Source organism: Macaca fascicularis, chromosome 10 (assembly GCF_037993035.2).
Source record: "Macaca fascicularis isolate 582-1 chromosome 10, T2T-MFA8v1.1".
Lineage (NCBI taxonomy): Eukaryota > Metazoa > Chordata > Mammalia > Primates > Cercopithecidae > Macaca > Macaca fascicularis.
Genome location: NC_088384.1, coordinates 107,466,395 through 107,491,901, shown reverse-complemented (window position 1 = coordinate 107,491,901; position 25,507 = coordinate 107,466,395). Strand labels below are relative to the sequence as shown.

Sequence of the window (25,507 nt, the reverse complement as noted above, 5' to 3'; positions counted from 1 at the left end):
CTCAGGAGGCTGAGGCTGCTAGGAGCCATGATCATGCCATTGCACTCCAGCCTGGGTGACAGAGCAAGACCTTGTCTCAAAAATAAATAGCCTGATAGAGGTTCTAGAAAGCGAAAAACAAATAGCCCGATAGAGGGTCTAGAAAGCGAACCTGATGCATGTTCTTGGTGCCCTCTCACTCGCGCCATTCTCTCTCTCTCCCCCTCCTCTTTTCTTTTGTAGTTAATGAAATTATCAGGAAGGAGTTTTCAGGACCTCCTGCCAGAAATCAGACGTAAAAGAAGCCATTATATGCAAGACACCTTCTGTATCTGACCCCTCGGAGCCCTCCACAGCCCCTCACCTTCTGTCTCCTTTCACGTTCATCTCCCAGCCTGGAGTCCACACGCGGATCAATGTATGGGCACTGAGCGGACTCTCGCTTAAGGAGCTCGCCACCTCCCTCTAAACACCAGAGAGAACTCTTCTTTTTGGTTTATGTTTTAAACCCCAGAGAGCATCCTGGTTGATCTTAATGGTGTTCCATCCAAATATTAAGCGCCTGCTGACCAAAAGCACATTCTGCACAAGACAGGACAGTGGAACGCGCCTGAGAACAGAGTGACTGGAGCTTGGGGGGATGGGCGGGGGACAGAAGATGTGGGCGCTGTGATTAAACCCCAGCCCTTGCGTTCATTTTTCCAGGTCACAGATACAGCTCCTGTACCTTTTGAAGGAAAGGAGTTCTCAGAGCAACCAAAGGAATGTGATCCAAGAGCCCAGCTTACAGGCTGAAGAAACCCAAAACCCTCTTGATAGAGGTAGAAACTGAACTGTCAGTCCTTAGAGCTCGCCCCAGTCCATGCCACAACTGGGCCACGGCTAAAGCTTTATTTTTGAATTCTTATTCCAAAACCAAACTGTCTTGCCCGGACAAGATCACCTGTTAAGACTTCTTGGCGTTAAGTTATGACATGTGTATGCGTTTATTATTATTATTATTTTTTTTCTGCTTTAAAAAGCTGGCCAGGGCACCTAGCACTGGAGCTATTTTGGCGAGCTGTTCTTTAACCCCTGCAGCACGCAGTCCTGCTAACACAATTCCCATAGACTTGGGGGGCTGACCCAGGCTGCAGAGAGCAAGCATCTGTCTGCTGCATCTGTACAACCCGGATGCTTTGCAAGGTTCCGGCTTGCTTGCTTCCTAGCAGCCAGAGTGCGTTTCGGTAAAGCAGTGGAGAATCTCAAGCATGTGCATTTAATTGAGGAATAGCAGAAGGGCTAAAGCAACCAAGAAAAGAAGTGCGGGTACTTTTGTTAAGTAAAACAGCCCAAGTGCTTCTGGAAGTGGGTGTCTACCAAGATAGAGGAAAAGGGCTGAATTCCCTCTATCCTAAATTCAAAGTGGGACAGTCGAGCTCAGGATGCGCTTCCCAGCTTCACTGGTTAATTTGACCTGAACGAATTTAAAGACCCTTTCTGCCCCTGAAGACCTATTCGCACTAGAATTCTAACACGAAGAAGTCTACTCGAATGCATCCTTCAGTTTGAATGAGCTCTGTTCAGACCAGTTGTATGTTACATATGATTTCCTTCCTCCCAACTGTTTCCACTGAGCGCACCCATAGTCTCCCCTAGTCTTCCTCTGTGGGTGCGATTTTTGTGATTTTTACAAACAAAACCCTTGTAGTTCTTGGCAGGTGTGTTTCTGTTGGCATTTGCTGCAGATACCCCAGGACGGGCGGGGGGATTCATTTTTAAGCCATTCAGTTGTTTCCTCAATAATCCACAACAAAGTGAAAATATTCTTAGCACTCAGACTGTACTTACAGTGTTTCTCAGTCCAGTCTGTAGGCAGAAGGCCTCAGAAGATAGTCCTGGCCACTCAGTGCCCACTGTGGGCTTTGTAAGTCCTGGCTCTGCCGTCAAGGTTACCCAGAGGCAAAAGCTTCCTGGGAGCGGGGCCAGGTGTGGTTGGTACTCCAGATAGAAGACAAAATGCTCAGATTCGGGCCTGTGCACTTGTATGCAACCTGTTGGTCAATACCTAGCATTTATTTTTCCCTAACAATGGACAACCTTTCCCTCACCCACCCCTAAGCTCAGAGTTTAGGAAAATTCTCTTTTAAATAAACAGAATGCCAGTAAGAGGTTGACCCCCACCGTAGAACTTCTGGGATGCTAAATACTTCCTCACGAACAAAATAAATTCCTTATACTAGCAGCTTCACCTAGAGAATTCTCTCTCCGGCAATATGAATTTTTCTCTCCAGCAATATTGACTTCACTGGGGAAAAGCTAGGAGTGTGTGGTGAGTGATTTGTTCTCCCTTGACCTGGCTAGGAGCCATTTTTTATACATGAGGGAATTTGAGCTTTCCTCAGTTATCTGAATGTTTTACCCAAGTGCCTTCCTGCTATTGTAGCAAAGTAGCTCAGCTTCCTTGTCCACAGGGTGAAAAAGGACTAATGCATTTTCCATCAGTTTTCTAACTATGTTAGCAAAAAGGACCTCCTGGTAGCTCAACCTCCTGTACGCATGTGTGTGTGTGTGTAATACACACACAAATAAACCCCTCTGTTTTTCTAAGACATCTTAGCTGGATATTATAGGAAGCACTTTCATAAACAACTGTACCAAATAGCAAAGGAAAGAGAAACAAAAGCATTAGATTTGAGACATAAACAGGCAAGAGAAAGTGTATTAGGAACTGACAGCTATCAAGGAAAATGCTAGGAGGAAATTTTGCCAAGAAGGATGGCTCATGAAATATTTCCAGTATGGGAAGAGGCAATAAGATCCTCTAAGAGAATGAGAAAGTAGGGATGTATAAATGGTAAAGATGGGCGTGTTGCAGGTGTGTTAGAAGGATCTCAGTTAAGTGAAGGTTTGCACTTGCTACATCTAAGTTAATGTAAATATGTAGCACTCTGACAGGTCTACCATGTTGCTGAATGTAGTATATTTCCAAAGTTTGCAAGTCTTCCTGTATTGTAAAAAAATGCTGCTGCTTGATAATATGTATAGCAATCCAGATTAATTAGTATGTTATTAAATTTTATTTTCTTACCTGTATTTTTATGCTTTTTACCTGCCCTCAAAATATTACACCCCTGTTGGAATTAGATTTATATTTATAAATGGTCAGAAATCTTTTTAAATGTCTCTTTTTACACATAGGTTGATTTTTTTTCTTAAGATAAATGATGTATTCTTGAAACATTTGTTAATTATTCCAGGAAACAAAAAAATCCATATAATAAAACTCCCACTCAGAGCCTATTGGTCACCTACCTAGAAGACAGCATCTCAGGAGAAGGAATGGCTTCATGGAAGAAGGAACCACCTTTTTCTTGCTCAAGAATTATGCTGACTTCAGCCCTGAGCCTGGATCTGGTCACTGAGAATCATCAAGTGTCTAGATCCCCCCAAATAAGTAATCTAGTAGGTGGTTTTGATTTTAAAAAATTGACACCAAAACCCTGCCTGCATTGTAATGGAATTTGAAAAGAATTCATGTTCACAGAACCCTACGTTCAGGCTAATATTTACAGAGGGGACCAAAACTAAATCCTGGTAGATAACTCCTGTATGCTTTATCCAAAGGACATCCACAGTTTTCCAGCATACACATAACCAAGGATGAATTGATTCCTTCAAATAACTGGGAGGCACTGATATTGCATTTTTTGTTTACATCCAGTAGCCAGGACGCCTCAGTGAGCCAGTCTTGGGCAGAGGCTGTCACATTTAGGCAGATCAGGAGTTGATATGTTCTAATTCTCACTCTGGACTATGGTGAAACTGAATTTATCATGTCAAAAAACAAAAAAACAAAAAAAAACAAAAAACTTTCCAAGTGCTTTCTATTGCTCAGAAATGAAAGAATGTTTTCGTTTCAAGTTTACAAGAGGCATGGATGGAGTTGTGACGTTCTTGACAAGCTGGGCTAACCTTTCCTGAACTCGTTTCCTGGAGGCAAGGTGCTCGGTGACCCAGCGCATCTTAACCTTGGGTCTCCTAGGCTCAAGGCTAGGGCATTACGTTTCATGGAACCAAAACAGCCAGTTGCATAGCAAGTATTTTCCTGCATTCCAATTAAATGCTTAAGAAAAAGCAGCATCATATAAAAATTGTGATCATAAACATCCATTTCCCTCAGCTTTTGTGAGTGCCTTGACTTACAGCCAACATCACTGTTTAATTCAGTCTGTTTAAAAACAAACTTTTCTGGTGGTTGGTAACAGAGAGTTTCTCCCTGAGCCATCAGGGTCCTGAGAGCTGGAAGTGAAAGGGTTAATTAACATTCTGCCTTTATGCAGCTGTTGGCTGACTAGAATCAACTCCCTGCTGAGTTCAAGCTTTGAATGGAATGGATGCAAATGATGTTGTTTCCATTAGAGCAGGTGCTCACAGCATTCTGATTGGCCTGAGCAGACCGAGGCTATGGCTGTTGGAACAAGCTTAGCATCCTGGACATCTTGTCAAAGAACCTCACTCACCCACTATGGCCTCTACAGCCCTCAGAGGAGAGAAAACCAGTACAGTTCTCCGACAAGCAAAGGTCTCTCCAACATGGTGGTGCTGGCAGGCTTAGGTTTAGACAATCCTGTTAAAGGCGTTTGAATACATCACATTCCTATGCAAATGTTTTTAATCTCCAGTTTAATGTAGTTTATTTTTCCTATATGTAAAGTATTTTTATACGACTTGTATCATGATAGTTTAGCAATAAAACAGTTGGAAGCAACAGCTACTTTGGTGGATCTTTCTTTTCCGGAGAGGCTACTCAAATATCCCCTTTACATTTCGGGCTCCCTCGGCAAGGAACATTTTGTGTGTGCACATACGTGTGTGCGTTTACTCCTCGTCTCAGCCCTAGGAGGTAGGTACGGTCACGCTGTGCTTGTGACTCAGGCTTAGAAGCCACTTGTCGGAGGTGACAAAGCCACATGGTCAACCTGAATTTGATTCTCTCTAGCACAGCTCTGCTGTAATCTGTGCCTCTAGACTACTTTTGAGGTAGCATATTCATAAAGGAGATTTATGATGCCCACCTTAGACCAGCTTTCCAAGGGTCCCGAAGCATTCAGTCAACTGGGCCAAGCCAGCCACTTGGAAGGCAAAAGCTACCATTTTTATTTGAGCATCTTGCAAAATATCAAGGTTAAAGAAAAAAAAAATGCACCTTATACCTTCGAATCCACAAACAAGTACTAGAACCTTCTAGCCAAGTTCCTCCTCAAAACAGCTTTTGCCATCCTGTAGCTAAAGCACCTAGAAGGTTTGGAAGTAGCTGCTCTTTTTAAAGTCTTCATAGGGTTCGAAACTCCTCCCACCCTTTCACCCCAGGGAAATGGGATATCTGCCCCAGGCCCTGTGCTTTAGGGACCCACGCCACCCCATCATAGCCCCGCACTTGGATTGTCTTGCTGGGAATTTTCTAGCCCCGCCCCCCTGCTATTCCAGTGCCTGTAACCAGCACTACCAAATGGGCAGGTGTCCCAGGCTCAGACAGGGACCTGCATGGGTCCTGGCTGCTGGAAGTACCTATCTTGAACTATCCTTAGTCTCCCTCCGTTAGCTGGGACCAGCTGGCTCCCATTTCTCCCCTTCAGATGCCCCAAAGAGCTGTAGAACCTGCACCTACAGGGTCCAGGCCAGCTTCCAGAGGAGCACCCTGGTGAGCAGATTGCTCTGATGGCTGGTGCAGTATTTTCATTGTGAGTTCTGTGGGATGGTGTGAGACTAGATCACCAGAATGGTGCTGATTTAGGAATGGCTCAAGTTGCTTAGGCAGACAGGAGCCCCACAAAAAACACCTGCCCAGGGCTACACCTAAGAGGCAACTGTGCCCCACTAAGACGATTGCGGCCAACTGTTTTGCTTTAACTCACTTTCCGAAAACCTTACACCACTTCTCCTGAATCGAAAGTCAAAATCTCTTAAGCAGAGGACAAGGCTAAAACTATACAGTCATTTTTAAAAAAGAAAAAAAACAAAAAACAAAAAAGTCTGTGTTGTACATTTATATTTAAGCCACGCTTAAACACAAATTTGGCCTGTGCCTCAGTTTCCCCAGATATAAAATGAGGACTCTAGTCCCCACCTCACAGGTACTGCATACTTAATCAATATTAGCTATCGATCGACTGTCCCATCATTTAACAAACAGATTTCAGATTCACCTAAGGCTTATCGTGGAGCCTTGAGCTCACCTTGAGACCTCATTTGACTAATATCTGGAAGGAAACATTTAGAGCTCTATGGGATTTTAATTTTTCTAACTAGATCATTAAAGCCAGAAACTTGAGTTTATCCAATTTTCAAAACCTGAGATGACAAGGAAGTTTGTATTGGAGCATCTTGGAGTCACTTTGCCAGGAGTTTGCAAATCTGAACATGTTCCTTGCTGTATCCAACAGCATGGTGTAGTTTCGCACAAAGGAGCCGAAACAGAACAGTGGTTTCGTGCCAAGTTGGAGTTTAAGAAGTGGTAAGATTGACAGGAGAAAACAAATGCTGACTCCTACTCAGCCTCTTCATGTTCATACATTCGAAGGAAACTGGGTTCCTGGTAGGTTGAGTATAAAATAATGCTGAGCACAGAGCCACAGAGCCACAAGGGTCTTTACGAAATGAAAGTGAAGTCATTTCTTTTGTCTGCGGATCCCCAGTAGCTGTGATGGGGTATAAAGGACACGCTTGCTATAAACCTCATGACATTTTGTGGTACGAAGGTGGACGAGGTCAGACCAAACTTTCTCCAAAAAGGGCTTCTCACTCTAAACCACCTCTTGCCCTGCCCTCTTGGTAAAATTCAGAAGTTGAGCCTTGTAAATGGTCCGATGAGTTATCAAAGAAACAAAACCCCCTGCTGTCTATCTGCCCTGTCCCAGGCTCTCTAGGAATCCCTGATTTACTAAAAACTTCAAGCTCTGAAACACTGTGCTGGATAGGAAGTACAGTGATGATTCACTCTGATTCCCAGGGGCTATGCTTTTTACATCAGTGATCCCTAAATTTTTTGTTGAAATGGGGACACCTCATCCTTCTATGAAATACTGACAAAACTCCTTGAAAACACATTGCCAACAGTTTCTGCTGCTGTGCAAACTGCCAGAGGATATTTGATTTAGAACCCTCTGCCCTTAATACCACGAGAAAAAAGCATTCACAGGACAACTGTGGAGAGGGTTGTATTTACACCTTCACATACACACGCGCCAGACTCCCGTGTCACCTCCCCCACCATGTGCCTTCTTCTCTTTGGTAGCCAGGAGGCATTTTGAGTTCAACATGCCCCCAAATTTCCTGATTCGCAATCTCCTCTTCCTCCCTCTCCCAACACACACCCCTCTTACTCATCAGTTTATGGCAACACCATCTATCTACAGTCGCTTAGTCAAAACCCTGGGAATAACCCCAGATCTCTCACTGTTCCCATTGCCCACATACCAGCAAATCCCGCTGGGCCCCTTCTGAAATCCTCCCACCTCTATGCCTCATGCTCACCAGAACACCCTCATCTACCTGGATGACACAACAGCCCTTCGCTGGTGTACTCCCGACCTCCCCATCCACACAGCAGCCAGATCGAGCTTAAAGCAGCCTCAGATCCTATCACAGCCCTATTTAAAGCCCTCCACGGCTTCCCTTTGCATTCAGGATGATCCAAATTCCAGGCAAGAGGCTCAGCCATCTTCCTTGGCCACAAGTTCTCCAGCCTCCAGGCCTATTTTCTGTTCCTTGCCCAGACCACACCATTCCCCACCTCTCTCTCCTCCTAAAACTTGAAACGCTTTGACCTCTGAGTTTCATGGACTGGCTCTTCCTCATGCTTCAACTTTCCAATTAAATTCTTGTCCTCAGAGGACTTCAGTGACCACTGTCATGCGGGACCTACCCCATGCCCCGCCCCCACATGCACTCAGCCTGGCGTTTGGATGACTGTGGGCATGTTTGCTGTCTCTTGCCCCTGTAAATTCCATGGCGGCGACAATTGTCTTGATTTGCTCAATGCCATCTCTCTACAGCCTGGCATGCGGTATGGTAGGCCCCCAGGAACCGGGTGTGAAATGAGCAAACATGCCTTTCCTGTGCATGGAGAACAATGGGCTCATCTGGAATGCATGGAAAATTAATCATTTCCTAATATTTAACACATTTTATAAACCAAACAACTGACTCAAGGGAGACTTTCCTTCTGTCCCATATGGCTCGGTTTATTCATCTCTAATTACACAGCAGTGTATTCCAGCCTGTCTTCTAGAAAGAGCCAGTTCCCTTTGTTGCAGAAAGCCATAAAGACCATGATTCCCTAGAATCCTGGAGCCTGCCAGGCCAGTTATCTGCTTTCTGGCAGCCTGCAGTCACCTGTGGCCCTCCTGCTTGTAAAATGCTCACTGCTGTGGCTCAACAGCTCCTTGGGGACAGGTAAGAGAAGGGCCAGCCAGCCAGCTGCCGTTTACAAGCCAAATCTGAAACCGGCTTCTCGGGGGGAGTCTGTTTGACAAGGTGAATAATGGATTGTTTGCAGCGGAGCGAGGTGCGGCCAGCGCCTGCAGCTTGCTATGTTAGATGGTGCTAACGTGCTCCGGCTGGGCGCCTCTCCATCTGGTCCTCCCCAGATACACCTGCAGTCGTGCGGTTCAGGAGCCCACGTTCTCATTTATCCTCCCCGTGGTGCAAATAAGCCAGGGCACCCTCTGTGCGCTGTTGGGGTCTTCGACACAGCCCTCGGCCCCTGAGCTGGGCTCCAGGATCTGAAGGTGTGAGGGCAGGCTTTCCTAAACTCTGCCCTGCGGACACCCCCAGTTCCCAAGACCAGCACTGCCCAGACTAGGTCCAGGGCTCCTCGGAGAGTCGGGCAGTGGGGGTCCCAGGTCCCATGAGTTCCATCTCTCAGGGCTCACGGCCTCCCCTCCAGGATGAGTCGTTTTTTGCCATTTATTCCTGTTCATGTCACTCTCATCTCATCCCCTGCGTCTCTCACTCTGACCCCCATGAGGCTCAGACCCCACTTTCTGCCCCACAGGCCCATGAAATGCTGCTGCTCATCCCTCTGCACCTCACTGCCCACCATAAACCCCCACATCCTCAGTCTTCCTTCCCCCAAGGCCCGCGTGTTTTCTTCCTAGCTGAAACCCACCGCTCCTGAGTCCTGTCTCCTTGCAGGCCTCTGCGACAATTAGCACAAACTTAGTGACGTAAAGCAACACAAATTCATCACCTCACAGTGCTAGAGGTCCAAGGTCCAAAGTAGGTCCCACGGGGCTAACATCCTGGTGTCAGCAGGGCTGCACTCCTTCTGGGGGCTCCAGGGGAGGTTTCCTCATCCTTTCCATCTTCTTTGGGAATAAACATGGCTGACAGCATTCCGCAGCACTCAGCCCTCATCTGCTGGGCCAGCCATCCCATCACTCCGATTCCACGCCCAGCCTCACGCCTTTCTCTAACAAACTCTCACATCTCTTTCTTTTGCCTCTAAGGACTCCTGTGATTAAATGGGGCAAACCTGGGTAACCCAGGGCACTCTTCCTTTCTCACTGGTGATTAGCAATCGCACCTGCAAAATCGCTTTTGCTGTAGAAAGTAACACGTCCACAGGTGATGGGCATAAAACATGGACATCGTTAGGGGGCCCTTATCCTGCCTGCCAGGCTAATGTGGCAGTGTTCAGAGGTGGTGCCTTTAAGTGGTGACTCTGGGTCCTGAGGACTCTACCCTTGTGAATGGATGAATCCATTCATGGATTAATGGGTGAATGGGTTATCATGGGAAGGAGACTGGTGGCTTTACAAAAAGAAAGCCCTGAGCACAGCACATTAGCACACTCAGCCCCTCCCCATGCGATGTCCTGTGCCACCAGGGGACGCTGCAGAGTCTCCGTGAGCAAGAAGGCGCTCATCAGATGTGGCCCTCGGCCTGGGACTTCTCAGTCTCTACAACTAGAAAGAAATTCCCTTTCAAAATGCCCAGCTTCAGGTATTCTGTTATAAGCAACAGAAAATGGACAAATACATTGTTTAAGGCTCATGGACCACATCAGTGAAGAACACAGACTAAGCAAAGTCTCCATCCGCGTGAAGGGGACATGCCAGCAGGGTGCAGAGGGAGGGAGAAAGGCCTTGAAGAGACCTGGAGCTGATCATGTTTCAACCTGAACTCTTGCATTTCTCCTCCCTAGAGCCGTTCCAGCCCAGCGTTTATTTTATTTCATGGAACACCTTCACCCTGGTCACTCAGGCTAGAAGCCCAGCACCATGCTTGGCCCTCTTCCTTCTCTGACGCCCATCTCCGATCTGTCAGGAAATCCCGTCAGTTCCCTCTTTCAGTTTTATCCCGAAACTGGCCCCATCTCAGCCTGGCACCGTTCTGAGTCTGGTGTTTGTTTCAGCGCCACCTCCTGCTAGGACCGATGCAGTAGTCTCTCGGCTGGTCTCCGTGCCTTTCCCCTTCTGCCTGTCCTCATCATGGACTGATCCTGCTAATCTTAGATCAGGCCCCTCCTTTGCTCAAGACCCTCAGTGTGAAAGCCAAAGACCTTCCTTAAATGGCCACCAAAGCTTTCCACTGCCCACCTCCCTTCCTACCTCACCTCCCAGTACTCTCCCATCTTGCCCTCTGCTCCAGCCCCTTGATCTCTCAGTTTCCCAAACACGCCACACTGCCTGCATCTCAGGGCCTTTGTCCAGCTGTTGCTTCCACCTGACATCTCTTCCATTAGATGTAACAGCTGCAGATGTCAGCAGAGACACTGCCTCAGCTCCCATCCTAAAATCAGGCCCACTGTATTCTCCATGGTTACTTGGACCCAAACAGACGCTGCTATAGTTTGGTTTATCTGACCGCCCTCCCCTCACAAGCACCACATCTCATGTTGAAATTCCATCCCCGGTGTTGGAGCTGGGGCTTAACGGAGGCGTTTGGGTTATGGGGTGGATCCCTCATGAGTAGATGAATGCCCTCCCTGGTGGGGGCTGGGGGTAAGTGATTTCTCACTTCATCTGTTCCCATGAGCGCTGGCTGTTAAAAGGAGCCTGGCACCTCCCCTCTCTGGCTTCCTCTCTCGCCAGGTGACCTGCACACGTGAGCTCCCCTGCCTCTTCCACCACGAGTGGAAGCAGCCTGAGGCCCTCGCCAGAGGCACAGGCCCCATCTTGAATTTTCCAACCGTCAGAACCATGAGCCAAATCAACCTCTTCTCTTTCTAAATTGCCAGCCTGAGGTATTCCTTTTTAGCAACACAAATGGACTAAGATGTCCAACCCAATCTCTGAAGGCCTGAGGGCATCTGTTGGTAAATGTCTTTCAGCGGCATCTTGGTGGCATCCCGATGTGGGGAGGGGGTGGTGGGAATGATCCACCTGGTGCTGACACTCAGGGATTGCACTATCTAGAGAATTTTAAAACCGTATTTCAACAATTGCTCTGATTTTTATTATCACTAGGTACTGGTGGGTTTTTTTTGTTGTTGTTGTTTTTGGTTTTTTTTTTTGAGACAGGGTTTCACTCTGTCACCCAGGCTGGAGGGCAGTGGAACAATGACAGCTCACTGTGACCTCTGCCTTTTGGGATCAAGTATTCCTCCCACCTCAGCCTTCCAAGTAGCTTGGACTCCTGGTAGCCACACCCTTGTGTGATCCCCTACCTCTGAGTGTGGGCTGGACCTAGTGACTCGCTTCTTAGATTACGAGAGGTAATGACTTCCATCTTGCTGGCGCTCTCTCTCTCTCGGAGTCTTCTCATTTGCTCCCTCTGACGAGGCCAGCGGCAGTGTCTGCGTGGCAAGAACCAAGGGCAGCTCCTGGTCACAGACAGTGGGGAACTGAGGCCTTCAGTCCCAGCCCACGAGGAACTGAATCCTGCCCACAACTGTGGATCTTGCTTGGAAGTGGATCCTGCCCCAGCAGAGCCTTGGGATGACCATGGCCCCCGCTGACTCCTGACTGCAGCCTGGGAGAAACCCTGAGCCTGGGGGCCCGGATAAGCTGAACCCAGATTCCAGGCCCATAGAGGCTGTCAGATAATGAAAATGTGTTGCTTTAAGCTGCTGCATTTTGAGGTCATTCGTTATAGAGCAATGAAGAACTAACATATACAGAGAGGTCACATAACCAGGCTGAGGCCACACAGTCTGTCGGGGGCGGGGGGGGAGGGTCAAGGTTCAAGTTGATTTTGTCTCCTAGAGCTTGTGAGTTTTTTGAGACAGGGCCTCACTCTGTCACCCAGGCTGGAGTCCAGTGACACGATGAAGGCTCACTGCGGCCTTGACCTCCCGGGCTCAAGCAATCCTCCTGCCTCAGCCTCCCGAGTAGCTGGGACCACAGGCACACATCGCTGCACCTGGCTAATGTTTTAATTTTTCATAGAGATGAAGGTCTCCCTATGTTTTCCAGGCTGGTCTCAAGCTCTTGGTCTTAGGCGATCCGCCCACCTCAGCCTCCCAAAGTGCTAGGATTATAGGTGTAAGCCACTGCGCCGGGCTGCTTGTGATTTTTATCTCAAAACACACCACCTCTCAGAATTTTCTGTATCTGTGTTATAATAGGCATTTCTACCAGTGTCTCCACAAAGCAGATGGGCGCCTGATAAACTCCGCATGTAACAGGCATGTGGCAGCCACTCAGCCACATGGACCAGCATGTCCACCTCCTAACTGGTTTCCATACCTCCCCGGCCCATTCTCCACGTAGCTGCCAGATGATGGTTCTGAGGCTCCAGTCGGCCCCCATTACAATTAGGTTTAAAGCTCTGTAATGACCATTTTCATGTAGCTTTTAGAGCCACCAGTGACCTGGCCTGGCCTACCCCTGGGCCGCCCAGAGCTGGTGCTCACGCATCTGCTGCACACAGGCCCCATCAGAGGGCTCCACATCACAGAGTCCCCTCAGCTGGGCCCTTCATCTGGTGAGGAAGAGCTGTCCCACCTTCCATTCCACCTCCACCACCCCCCATTCCCCCCAAGGATTCGAGAGGAGCCGTCCCTGCCCACGTGAACACCTTGGTTAATCCCTTTCCTTTATCTTCATCCTCCTCCTCTCCCAGCTCCCAACCATCAAGGTTCAAACATGCTGGGTGTCTCTTGTCTAAATCAACCAGAAATAAAAATAGAAAAAAATCATCCATCGAACCCACGTCTGCCTCCAGCCACCAGCCTGGCTTTCCCCACACCTCCCAGCCAAGGGTTAAGAAGGAGCTGCTGCCGCCTCTCATCCCCTGCTCCCGCTCACTCACTCCCCAGCCACTGTGCTGGGACTTCTGCACCCACCTCACTGCCAAACCACCAGCGCCCTCCCTTGTCATCGAATCAAATGGACTCTTCTCATTTCGTCTCTGCCTGGACTTCCCGGTAGCATTTGGCTCTGAGGTGTTATCTCTGCTTCTTGAAACTGTCCCCTTGCTCTTGGTTTTCAGGACACCCATGCTACCTACTTTCCCTGGCTTCAGCCAATGGTCCCTCTTCCTTGAGGCTAAAATTGCGGCGCCCAGACTCAACCCAAGGTCTTGTATGATTCAGCAGGGGAACGCCTGGAGTTTATCCTCTAGAAACTCTCCCGATGCACCCAAAGACACACAAAGATACTTAGGGCTGGTCTACTGAAGTAGCAAAAAAAATATCAACTATCAGAACACCCATCCTCACAGCCCTGGTGACCTGACGCCTGGCGGACGCCCGTGGGAGGATCCAACGCAGCTTTGGAACAGAATAGGTGTCTGCGTTCATTTCCTAGGGCCGCCTAATAGATTGCCATAAACTGCGTGACTTTGAACAACAGAAATTTATCCTCACATAATTCTTGAGGCCAGAATTCTGAATACAAGTGCTGCAGGACCGTGCTGCCTCTCAAGGCCGTGGGGAGGACCCTTCCCGGCCACTCCCAGCTTCTGGGGGTTCCTGGTGTTCCCTGGCTGTGGCTGCATCACTCCAGTCTCTGCCTCCATCTTCATGTGGCCTCCTCTTCTTATAAGGATACTTGGTTTTGGATTTAGGACCCACCTGGTTTATCCAGGATGGTTTCATGCCAAGACCCTTCATGTGGTGGCATCTGCAGAGGCCTTTCTTTCAAGTAGAACCACGATCACAGGTACCAGGGTCCAGCACAAGAACACATGTTTTGTGGGGGCCACGATTCAACCCAGTACAGTGAGGAAACTGCCCCCCCCCACCCCGTTTCCTCAGGTTCTGTTTAGAGTCAGCTCCTTTGTTGCTCTGTTGTGTCTCCTGGCCTTATCCTTCCTCATGGGCCTTCCCTCTGTCTAACCTGTTATCTACATGGTTTGTCTTGGCGGGGAGCTGTGGAGCCGTGGCTCATGCCTGGAATCCCAGCACTTTGGGAGACCGAGGTAGGTGGATTGCTTGAGCCCAGAAGTTTGAGACCAGCCTGGGCAACATAGCAAGACCTCATCTCTACAAAAAATACAAAAATGAAACAAAAAACGACAGTTTGTCTTGCTCACTGCTGTGTTTCACCCCAGTGCCTGGAACAGTGGCTGGCAAGGGAAAAAGCAAAGTGCAGACCTGTGCATCCCATTTGTGGGATGACCACACATACACACACACACACACACATACACAATGATATAAACTCATACACACACAGTGACATAAATTCACACTGCATACACACATACTGCATACACACACATCCACAATGCAAACACACATACTACATATGCACATGCTGCATACACACACATCTGCAAATACATACATACTGCATACACACACACATGTGCTTTTTCTGAAAGACATTTCAGAATTACTAATGGTCTCCAGGAAACAGAACTGGGAGTCTAGGGCACGGGGGAGGGGACAAGAGGAGCTTTTCGTTCCATATCCATTTGTACTACTTGAAATCTGTAACCACACATCTATTACCAAGAAAGGTCTTAAAGTAACAACACATCATTACTTACACTTGGAACAAAGCCACTACAGGTGTGACGCCCTCACCTGCTGCAAGCCATTCAGTGCCGCTCCTGCCCCTCTCATCCCTCCCCGGCCCCTCTCCCCTCTGTAAAGATGGAGTTGGGGGGAATTATATGGTTTGGATCCTTGTCCCTGTCCAGATCTCACGTTAAATTGTAATCCCCAGTGTTGGAGGTGGGGCCTGGTGGGAGGTGATTGGATCACGCGGGTGGATCCACTGGTGCTGTTCTCGTGATAGTGAGTTCTCGTGAGATCTGGTCATTGAAAAGTGTTGCACTTCCCCGCCCTTCTCTTGCTCCTGCTGCTCCGCCCATGCGATGTGCCGGCTTCCCCTTAGCCTTCCACCACGATTGTATGTTTCCTGAGGCCTCCCCAGAAGCAGAAGCCGCTATGCTTCCTGCACAGCCTGTGGAACTGTCAGCCAATTAAACTTCTTTTCTTTGTAAATTACCCAGGGTCAGGTATTTCTTTATAGCAGTGGGAGAACAGCCTAATGGGGGGCAGAGCAGGGGCGGGGGAATATGTTCTTCCGTGTCTCTCCCTCTCGCTCCTGGTGTGTTCTGCACAGGGCTGCCGTGGAGCAGCAGCGCTAATTTTTTTTCAAGGATCCCAGTTCTAAAGCTAGACAGCATGGTGACTGCAGGCACAGAGGCTACAGTGTCAGCTGCCCTGCGTTCAGGGAGCTGGGCAGGGAGCTTGTTCCAGTGTCTTCCATTTGCCCTCCAGATTCACCCTCAGCTCTCTGGGCCTGGGAGGCAGACCATAAGCCCAGCCTCCCCGGGGCACCTCTGGCTTCCAGAGGGTTCCTTCAATAGGAGGTGCCAGCAAGAGATGGAAGGTTGGGTGTTCATGCGGTGGACTGGATATGTCCCTCAACAAAGGCCACTGTCTCTCCATGTGGCCCTCTCCATGGGGTGCCATTCCCCCGGTCCCAGGAACTGCTGTCTTCCTTAACCTCTTCGGGCCTTGGGGCGGCAGAGGTGCCCCAATGCTGACAGCCCTGGGGGATTCATCTTGTATTACGTTTCCCCTCTCTCCTGTGCTTTTGTGAATAATCCATTAAAACTCTCCTCAATTTACTCCTTTGCCTGTGTAGCCTCCTTCTGGGTTTCTGGTTTCTGGCCTGCTATCATCTGTTCCCTTCACAGAAGCCAGACGGATCCTTTTCAATATGAACCAGATGATAGCACCTTTTGCTAAAGCCCACCATAGGCCCTGGTCTCACTCAGAATAAAAGCCAGACTCCTGCTATGATCTGGCCCCCAGCTACTCTCAGATCACCTCATCCCTCCAGCCATGCTGCCATCTTGCTGTTTCTTGAAGAAGCTAAACTTGTTCCTGTCTCAGGGCCTTGGCACTTGCCAAGCCCTCTGCCTGGAACGTGTTTCCCCCATCCTCTGCATGGCTCTTTGGGTCTTGTTCCACCTCCTCAAAGAGACCATCCGTGGTCACGCTAGCTAATGTACCTGCTCTGCCACCCTCCCTCGCCATACCTGCGGTCTTGTTTTGGTTTAGTGCCTATGATAGGATCACTCTCCCTACGGTCTTCTTCTGAGAAGGTCAGTTCCTTGAGGACAGAGTCAAGTCTGCCCAGTCCACAGTTGTGCCTACAGTGACCAGGAGTGCCAGGCATGTGGTAGGTGCTCTGATATTTGATGAATGAATGGGGACATTTCCCAAGCAGCTTTGTCTGGAATTCTTGGCTGCTGCCTGCCTTCTGACAAGTCCGTTGACTACAACCTGTATGGTCCGGGGGCAATGGGGGAAGATTGAGGAGACACAAGCTTTCTCCTGCAATTCATCCAACCAGAACCCCAAATTAGAACTAAATCACTCCTTTGGTGTCAAGGCCAGAGAGAGAGAGAGAGAGAGAGAGAGCGCCTGCTGGAGGAGCAGTGGAGCAGGGCCAGGATGGGAGGCAGCATAAGAACAGTGTGGTCGGCTGAATTATAGCCCCAAAGAGGTCCCTGCCCTAATCCCCAAAACCTGTGAATATGTTACCTCATAAGGCAAAAGGGATTTTGCACATGTGATGAAGTTAAGAACTCTGAGATAGGGAGATTATCGTGGATTATCCAGGTAGACCTAATGGAATCACAAGGGTTCCTATGGAACCGAGGCAGGACAGTTAGAGATGTAATGAGGGACAGAGAGATCGGAGTGATGAGATCCAAGGAAGACAGATGGCCCCAGGAGCTGGAAAAGGCAGGAAACAGAATCTCCCCTAGAGCCTCCAGAAGGAAGGCAGCCCTGCCAATATTTTGATTTTAGGACCTCTGCCCTCCGGAACTGTAAGATGTTAAATTTGTGTTGCTTTAAGCCCTTTGTGGTAATTTGTTATGGCAACAAGAGAGAACTCATACAAAGAGTAATATCTGTTCTTTCCTAACTGCTTATCAAGTGGGTGCCAGCCGCTGCAGGAGCCGTTCCCAGCACTCTGCAGAGCAAGGGCTCTTGTTATCTCCATTTCACTGATTAGGAAATGAGAGGTGATGTGGCTTCCCCGGGGCTGCACCGTGAGTGGCTGAGCCAGGCTGGAAGGCAGGTCTCCTTGATCCCAGAGCCCACATTCTTCCCACTAAGACACCCTCTTTCTCCGGTGCACTCACACTTCTTTGGCCTTCAGTTTCCCCATCTGTCACCCATGGGCCACCTCTTGCCTTGGAGTTTCACAGCCTCTGGCTGCTTTATGGAGAGGAACAGCCAAGATAGCCTTACCCAGTGACCCCACCTCTCTGAGGCTTGGGGTTCTTCCTGGCCTCAATCTTCCCTGCCCGGCCCCTGGGAGGATCCAACATGAGGGCGCCTGTACAGAGAACCTGCAGGCCTTGTTGGATGAGTCTGTATCAATGGCTGACCAGTGACCCATCCCTCTGAGCTGCACTTGGGGGCCAGAGGATGGCGATTCTCCTGACTCCATTGTAAAGCCCAAGACAACCTCAAAATCTGATTGGGAAGGTGCATTTGCATCTGTTGCTTGCCTGGGCTGGGTGCTCTTGCACATTTGCTCACACAATCTATCCGAAGCCACATTTGACACCTCTAATGCCATCATCCACATTGCACAGCTGGGGAAACTGAGGCCCAGAGAACTGTAAGATGAGCTCTAAAGCATTCATTGATGCACCCAACAGGTATTTTTTGATGCAGACCTTGTGCCTAGAACAGGGTGTTTCGGACACAGCAGTGGAGCTTGTGTCCCAGCAGGAAGGACAGACTATATAAACCACAAGCACAGAAGAATTCAGCAATGCATGCCACAGGAAAAAGTAGCAGCCGCTCAGGGCAGGAGAGGTGGGTGCAGGGAGGGTGTGGCTGGTGGTGCTCCTGGCAGGGGCTGTGATATGCCTGGTGCTGTGCTAGATATACTGGTTCCAGGATTTCTGTCCCCGAGCCCCACAGCCACCGGGCAAGGTGGGACTCTCCTCATTTCTCAGATGAGCTGGAGGGCGCAAGCTGGTGACCCTGCAGCTGTGCAATGGCAGAATGACGATTTGAACCCAGGTCTGTGTGCACCCAAAGTGGATGTGCTTGTATCCCCTAACCTTGCCCCCAACAGGGATTCTGTGGCCCTTAGTGGGTACAGCCCATGAGGCTTTGATCTCTGGACCAAAATTCATCTAGGGACTTTTCTCTTTGCAAAGCAAGAACTCAGTGTAGGAGCAGGCAGGGGCCAACCGTCGAGGAGATTTGTTTTGGGCAATCTAAAAGCCTGAGTCTGGCCAAGAACACTTCAGTGGAAATGCACGTTTTCTCCATGTGAACATTAGGAACCCAGAAATCTGACTTCCCCCTGGCCAGGCTGGTGGGAGATGGCCTCTGTGTGGCCCGGAGCCCCCAGGTCCCCCCTAAGTAGGTACAGCTGTCAGGCTTCCGTGCTTGGAAACGTTCACATGCTACTAACACTAAATATTTTCCTTCCTAATAAGATTTCCCCCACAAAAACAACTGGATGTGGAAAGATCCATCCTCTGCACCCAGCCAAGGCAACCTGTGGGCAGAAATTTCCCTTTATGCTGAGCAGGGAGGCCGGTTCTAAGCTGAGCAGCACTTTCTGGCCTCTGGGAAGACACGGGAAGGGACTCTCAGTGGAGCCCCACTGCCCTCTAGAGGTGTGGATGCCCAAGCCCCACTGAGGACGCTCAGACTCAGGGCCTGGGGCTCTCCCCGGACTCCCTGCGAGAGTGGCTTCCACAGGCTTCCCTGCAACCTCCTCCAGCCCCGACCCCGGGTCAACCTTTCCCTGACCTCTGTCCATTTGCTAAGAGAAGTAGGACACGTCCAGCCTCCAGCCAAGTCAGGTCCCTGGACCATAGGCTGTAGCTCAATGAACTCGACTTGCTCTGTCCCAGACAATGGCACACATCCCTGGGAACTGCTGCCAGGCCTCTCTGGAGACTTTTAAAGCCACCACAAATCCTGAGGTAACGAGGATGCCCCATGCCCCCTAATTAATTCAAACTCAACATAATGCTGTACAGTAAGAGTAAGGAGGTCTAAGACACTTCAGAGTTTTGCGTGATGGCTATTTTGATGTCCTTTTTGTTTTCTAAAATAAATATCCTTCAAATTTTTAACAAAAACAAACAATGTTTGGGGCACTGCTCTGATTGAAATCACTTTTGGAAAAATGGTAACAATGAGAAAGTTATGGCAGTGAAAGAGATCTGACCTAACCGACTCCATCTTACTTCTCACCTCCAAGCTGCCCTTGTTCGTTCCTGGGCATAGATAACTTTGGGAGGAACTAGTTTATAGTTTAACTTTGAAACAAAGATGATAACAGTCCATTCCTGAAACAAACCTCCTTCTTGCCTAGGGACCAGACCGCCTTTGTAAAACTAGCAAATGAGCCACAAGATTAGAAGTTAACTTATGCTCAGGAGTCACGCAGCCAGAGCCCAAAAGATTCCTAAACTTCCCAGTTTCTCCTATGGGTAACACTGGTATTATAAAATCTAAGATTGGTGTTTGAGGGACTTTTCAGACCCTGCAATCGATAGATCAGCTGGGATTCACCAGATTGATAAACTGGCTCATCCGGTCCTGTGGCCCCCACACAGGAACCAACTCAGTGCAAAAGGACAGCTTTGATCCCCTATGATTTCATCTCCAACCCAACCAGTCAGCACTCCCCACTCCCTGACCCCCTGCCCACCAAATTATTTGCATAATCAAATCAGTAATCAGGGAGACTGATTTGAGTAATAATAAAACTCCCATCTCCCATTCAGCTGGCTCTGCGTGAATTAAACTCTTTCTCTATTGCAATTCCCGTCTTGATACATTGGCTCTATCTGGGTAGTGGCAAAATGAACCCACTGGCGGTTACATGCTGACATGTGAATGACATTGTTAACACGTAAATACTCTTTCGTGAAGGCTGGCTCTCGCTTAGTGAGTGGGTACCATGTGTTCCGCAGTTCAGAGATCATTCACCGAGACCTCAGGGCAACCCTGAGCGGTACTGCTGTTGCTGTCATCATTTTACAGATCACACAGCTAAGAAGTCAAGTCTTGGAGGCTCGATTTTGGGCAGTCTGATCCCAACCATCAGGTCACACTTCTTTTTTGCTGAATTGGGTCACCCAGCAAGGAAACCATCTCCGACATCCAGAGCTTCTCTCTCAGAGGGGAGTTGAAGAAGGACACGCCATGGTTTTCATGCCTCCTCTGAGTCTCTGGACTCTCCCCACGTCTCTCCACATCTACATGGTCACACTCCAATCCCGTCCTGTGGTCCAGTCCCTGTCCTTTCTCACCAGATGGCCACAACAGCCCCCTCCCAGCCCCTTTGAGACAGTAATGCTTTCCAAGGGCACGCATTAGCACGTTGCCTCCCGCAGTAAAGCTGAGTTGTCCAATGCTTCCAGTGCCTTTAGGATAACTCAGATGCACCCTCAGAGCTCGGCCCTTGTCCCTTCCTCTGGGAAGCCCTTCTGGCCTTACCCAGCTCCTGCCTCAGCACTTCTCCTCCCAGAACCCGCTGAAGTTATAACTTAACATGTGCTGTGTGATCATGTAACCCACCTCCCCCCTGCTGGACTCGGAGTCCCCTGAAGATAGGACTCTGTGTGGGCTCCCACTGTGTCCCTTGGGCTGACTTCTGTGTCCTCAGTCCCCCACCTCCAACCCCCACAACACAGAGCAGGCACTCTAATATTTGCTGAGTAAATGAACACATAAATGAATGAATGAGGCTGGGCATGGTGGCTCACACCTATAATCCCAGAACTTTGGGAGGCCAAGGTAGGCAGATCATCTGAGGTCGGGAGTTAGAAACCAGCCTGGCCAACATGGCAAAATCCCGTCTCTACTAAAAATACAAAACTGAGCTGGGCGTGGTGGCGCATGCATGTAATCCCAGGTACTTGGGAGGCTGAGGCAGGAGAATCGCTTGAACCTGGGAGGCGGAAGTTGCAGTGAGCCAAGATCGTGCCGTTGCACTCCAGCCTGGGCAACAGAGTAAGACTTCATCTCAAAATAAACAAACAAATAAATAAATAAATAATAAATTTTTAAAAATGAATGAATGAAAGCGAAGTGCAGTAGGTGCTCCCCAGGAGCAAGAGATCCCATCTTGATGGTGGGTGGGAGGGGGACCAGGGAGACTGGAAAAAGTGGCGCTACAGTCAGAACGTAGACGTGCAGAGAAAGCGGGGAGGACACTGTATGAGGAAAGGCACAGGGATCGGACACTGTGCCACATCCCTGGGGAAGAGAACCCTTTTACCAAGGCTCCGAGACCCTTGCAATGTGGTCACACTCAAACTACGTTTCAGCCATAGCAAGCCACTCACAGCTCTTCGACTATCCCAGCTCAGGCCTTTCTGCTGCTGTCTTCTCTCCCTGCCATGCCCTCTCCTTGAGTACTAGCCTGCTGCAGTCCAATCTGGCTTTCCACCCAAAGGCTGCAAACTGGTGACCCGCAGGCTGGACCTGGCTTGGGGATGTTTTTTGTTTCATCCACCCAGTTTTGTTTTGTTTTGTTTTTTCTTTTTTTATAGGCAGCGTCTTGCCCTATCACCCAGGTTGGAGTGCAGTAGTATGATCACAGCTCACTGCAACCTCCGCCTCCTGGGTTCAAGTGATTCTCACTCCTCAGCCTCCCGAGTAGCTAGGATTGCAGGCACCTGCCACCATGCCCAGCTAATTCTTTTGTATTTTCAGTAGAGATGGGCTTTCTCCATGTTGGCCAGGCTGGTCTCGAACTCCCAACCTCAAGTGATCTGCCAGCCTCAGCCTCCCAAAGTACTGGGATTACAGACATGAGCCACCACGCCCGGCCTCTTTTTGCTTCTTTTAAAAAAGCACTTGAAATTCAGATGTCTTTACCAAAACAAATGTTTAGATTTCTATTTTCTTTTGAAGAACTAGATGATCTGGCCACACTCGCCCCACATCCTTTTTGGTGACCGTGAGTCAGAGCTGAGTAGCAATCACCCTTTTGATGGGGGCATGTGTTGTCAACTGGCCACCATCCGCCCCTCACTGTGGCATTAACCTCCACCCACTTTGTTCATCCTCGTCACACACCCAGGTCCTGCAGGACCTCTCCACATACGTATGGAACTCCGGTAGCCCTGCCATGGGATGCCTGGTGCACGTGCCCATGTCTTCTCTAAGTCTCTGTACTAGGCATTGCCGCAGAGGGGCCCTGCTCCTGAGGCTGGTCCTTCTCAACATCCAGGGCTCGGCTTATCTGTTATACCTTCGGAGAGGCCCTCCCCGGCTACAGCGTTTCTACCCGCCCCATGGCAACACTGTTGTTCTTGCTCTCTGCTTGCTCCTTTACAGCTCTCCCTCCAATGTGTCATCCAGTTTCTGTGTTCGTGGAGTTGGCCTCCCCCAGTGCAAAGTCAGTTCCGTGAGAGCAGACATCAGATCTGTTGGGATTGCGGCTGTATCCCCAGGGCCTTGCAGTGTGTCTGGAACATGGTAGGTGTTGCATCAATATTTGTGGGACATAAGAATGAAGGAATGAAGGAAGGAAGGAATGAACACACAACTGCTATTTTCCAGGAACTCCCACTTAGTTGCAGGGCAGGGAATAGACCTCATAGACTACAGGGTGTTGAATGGTGATGACTCCTTCCAACCCCTGCCCCACAAAAGACAAATCCAGTAAAAAAAAAAAAAAAAAAAAAAAAAAATGTAATCTTATTTGGAAAAAGGGTCTTTGTGGATGGAATTAAGTTAATGATCTCAAGGTAAAATCATCCTGGATGATCTGGGTGGGCCCTAAACCTAACGGCAAGTGTCTTTAAAGAAGAAAAGAGATCACGGACATGGAGGAGACGTTCAGGAGAAGATGGAGACAGAGGCTGGAATTCTACTCTCACAAGCTAAGAACCCCTGGAGCCATCAGAAGCTGGAAGAAGCCGGCCAAGATTCCCCTGTGGAGCTTTCAGAGGGAGCGCAGCCCTGTTGATACATGGATTTTGGACTTTTGGCTCCCAGAGCTGTGAAAGGATTGCTTTGGGCCATCCAGTGTGTGGTAATCTGTCATGGCAGCCCCAGAAAAGGAATACATTGACCAAGCACAGATGCTTGAGCAACATTCATGCAACCTGCAAAGGGGCTTCCAAGATGGCAGTGCTGCAAGGCTCCATTCGATGAGCTGCTTAGAGTTGCACTCTGTAGCCCGGGCAGGAATGCAGTGGCACGATCTTGGCTCATTGCAACCTCTGCCTCCCAGGTTCAAGTGATTCTCCTGCCTCAGCCTCCTGAATAGCTGGGACTACAGGGGTATGCCACCATGGCTGGCTAATTTTTGTATTTTCAGTAGAGACAGGGTTTCATCATGTTGGCCAGGCTGATCTCAAACTCCTGACCTCAAGTGATCCACCCGCCCCAGCCTCCCAAAGCACTGGAATTACAGGTGTGAGCCACCGCACCTGGCCGATGAGCTGCTTTTGCTGGAACAGTGGCCAGCTTGGCTCTTCCTGCCTTGCAGAGCATCTGCCCAACACCCATTCAGAGGCATGAGACACCGCATCTGTCTTCACCATGAGCCTACCATTTGGATTTTGTTTCCTGGAGTCCGCTTCCCACAGCTGTGCACTTGCCAAGTGGAGCAACTTCTTCCCCCGCACACAGATGCCTGGTCTTCTCTGTGTAGAGGTCTATCCCACCTCCCCCAGCTCCAAAGCCAGTAAACCCCCAGGGAGCTTTCCCTAATCCCCTGGTTGGATTCTTCTGCTTGGGTTCTCTGTGTCTATCTCAAGGTGGAAAGTGTGATCGGCCTCCCAGCCTTATCTCTTCCAGTAGCCTGCAGGGGAAATGGACGTGTCATGCCTGTCTGCATGCTTCCCGGGGAAATGGACACGTTGTGCCTGTCTGCATGCTTCCAGGCACACAGTAGAAAAACAAAACAAAACCAAACAGATAGCAAAACCCTCAGTAAAGCACAGCTTTCTGTCACCCTCCATCCTTGTGCAGCCAACAGTCCACCTCCTGGAGCCACGTCCCAGATACCACTGAACCTCTGACCTGACTCACATCCAGCTTACAACCTCTGACCTCCCTCTCCCACCTCACCAGGGTCATACCTGCTGCCTCAGGGCTGGGCAGACCTTGCCTTGGGAGCTTCACATTCATAATGAGACCTGTGACTCCACCCACTGGAGGGTCCTGCACCAAGTGGGTCAAGGGCATGACCTTACGCACCGACATGCCCAGCTCCTGAGCAGGACCTCAGATGGTGACACTACTCAGATGGCAAACACCAATGGTACCTGCCTGGCAGGATGCTGTGAGAATGATGTGAGGTCACTTCATGTGACTCCCTTAGAAACCATGTGGGTTGGAATAAGCACTTGATAATACTAGCTAGTGTTGACAATGACGATGGTGATGATGATGGTCGTCGCCATCCCCAGTGCTGGCCCCAGGTCAATACATAAGTGTATGGGGGCGTGACAGGGCCGGCCTCTTACCTCTGACTCAGGCTGGCAACACCCCGGGGAGCCTGTGGGAAGGCCTTGTCCCCGGCAGAGGCAGAGCGTCCACGCCCCATCCTGGCCCCCATCCACTCAGTGTCCTTTCTCCATCTGAGTCGATTTCTGTGGTGCTGGAAGATGCTTTCAAAATGATGTGAGCATATTTCTGAGGTCAACTTCTAATCAAAAACGACTCCCAGACGGTGCCCTGGTTTAAAAAGAAAAGAGAGAAGACATGGAGTGAGTCACCGTCCAAACCATTTGAATGAAACAAAGACACAACAAACTCTCTGCTTTCCTCTTGAGCCAGAATGGATGACCTCAGCCCTGTGGAGACACAGCTGGAGGGAATTAAGGGGGATCTCCGGTTCCCCGAGATAGCGAGGACGGCATAGCAGAGCCACCGTGACTCACTGTGAGAATCACAGGGATGGAGTCCAGGGCCCTGGAACCCCAGAGGCCTGCAGCCAAGGCGAAAACCAACACTGGTGGGTGGGGAGGGGTGGCAGGAGGCCGAAGGATTGCAGGCCCTGGGAAGAGTCAATGAGTGAGCTTGAAAAAGACCCCAAAGCTGGAGCAATTTGACCCCCACGATGTCTTCTGGGGACGTGGAGGACATTGCCAGGCCTAGACTTGGGCTTTATGCATGCCC

The 25,507-nt window shown here is 49.5% G+C and overlaps 1 protein-coding gene and 1 long non-coding RNA gene across 11 annotated transcripts in view; one reads left to right on the top strand and one right to left on the bottom strand.

Annotated features, from left to right (window-relative positions):
- Window positions 1-4,729, top strand: part of NFATC2 (nuclear factor of activated T cells 2) — a 176,596-nt gene extending 171,867 nt beyond the window's left edge. For 9 of the 10 annotated variants that reach the window (XM_045363134.3, XM_065523314.2, XM_045363133.3 and 6 more), the window contains one exon: window positions 223-4,729. In XM_045363134.3, the coding sequence (XP_045219069.1) occupies window positions 223-278 (56 nt within the window). In that variant the 3' untranslated portion in view covers window positions 279-4,729. The remainder of the gene's footprint in view (window positions 1-222) is intronic. The other variant, XM_074005562.1, reaches the window with a different exon arrangement.
- The window catches only part of LOC123567155 (uncharacterized), a 43,166-nt gene extending 18,120 nt beyond the window's left edge, over window positions 1-25,046 (bottom strand). Inside the window, exon 1 of the long non-coding RNA XR_006689939.3 lies at window positions 24,853-25,046. This is a non-coding gene — a long non-coding RNA (uncharacterized lncRNA). The remainder of the gene's footprint in view (window positions 1-24,852) is intronic.
- Window positions 25,047-25,507: the final 461 nt, after the last annotated feature.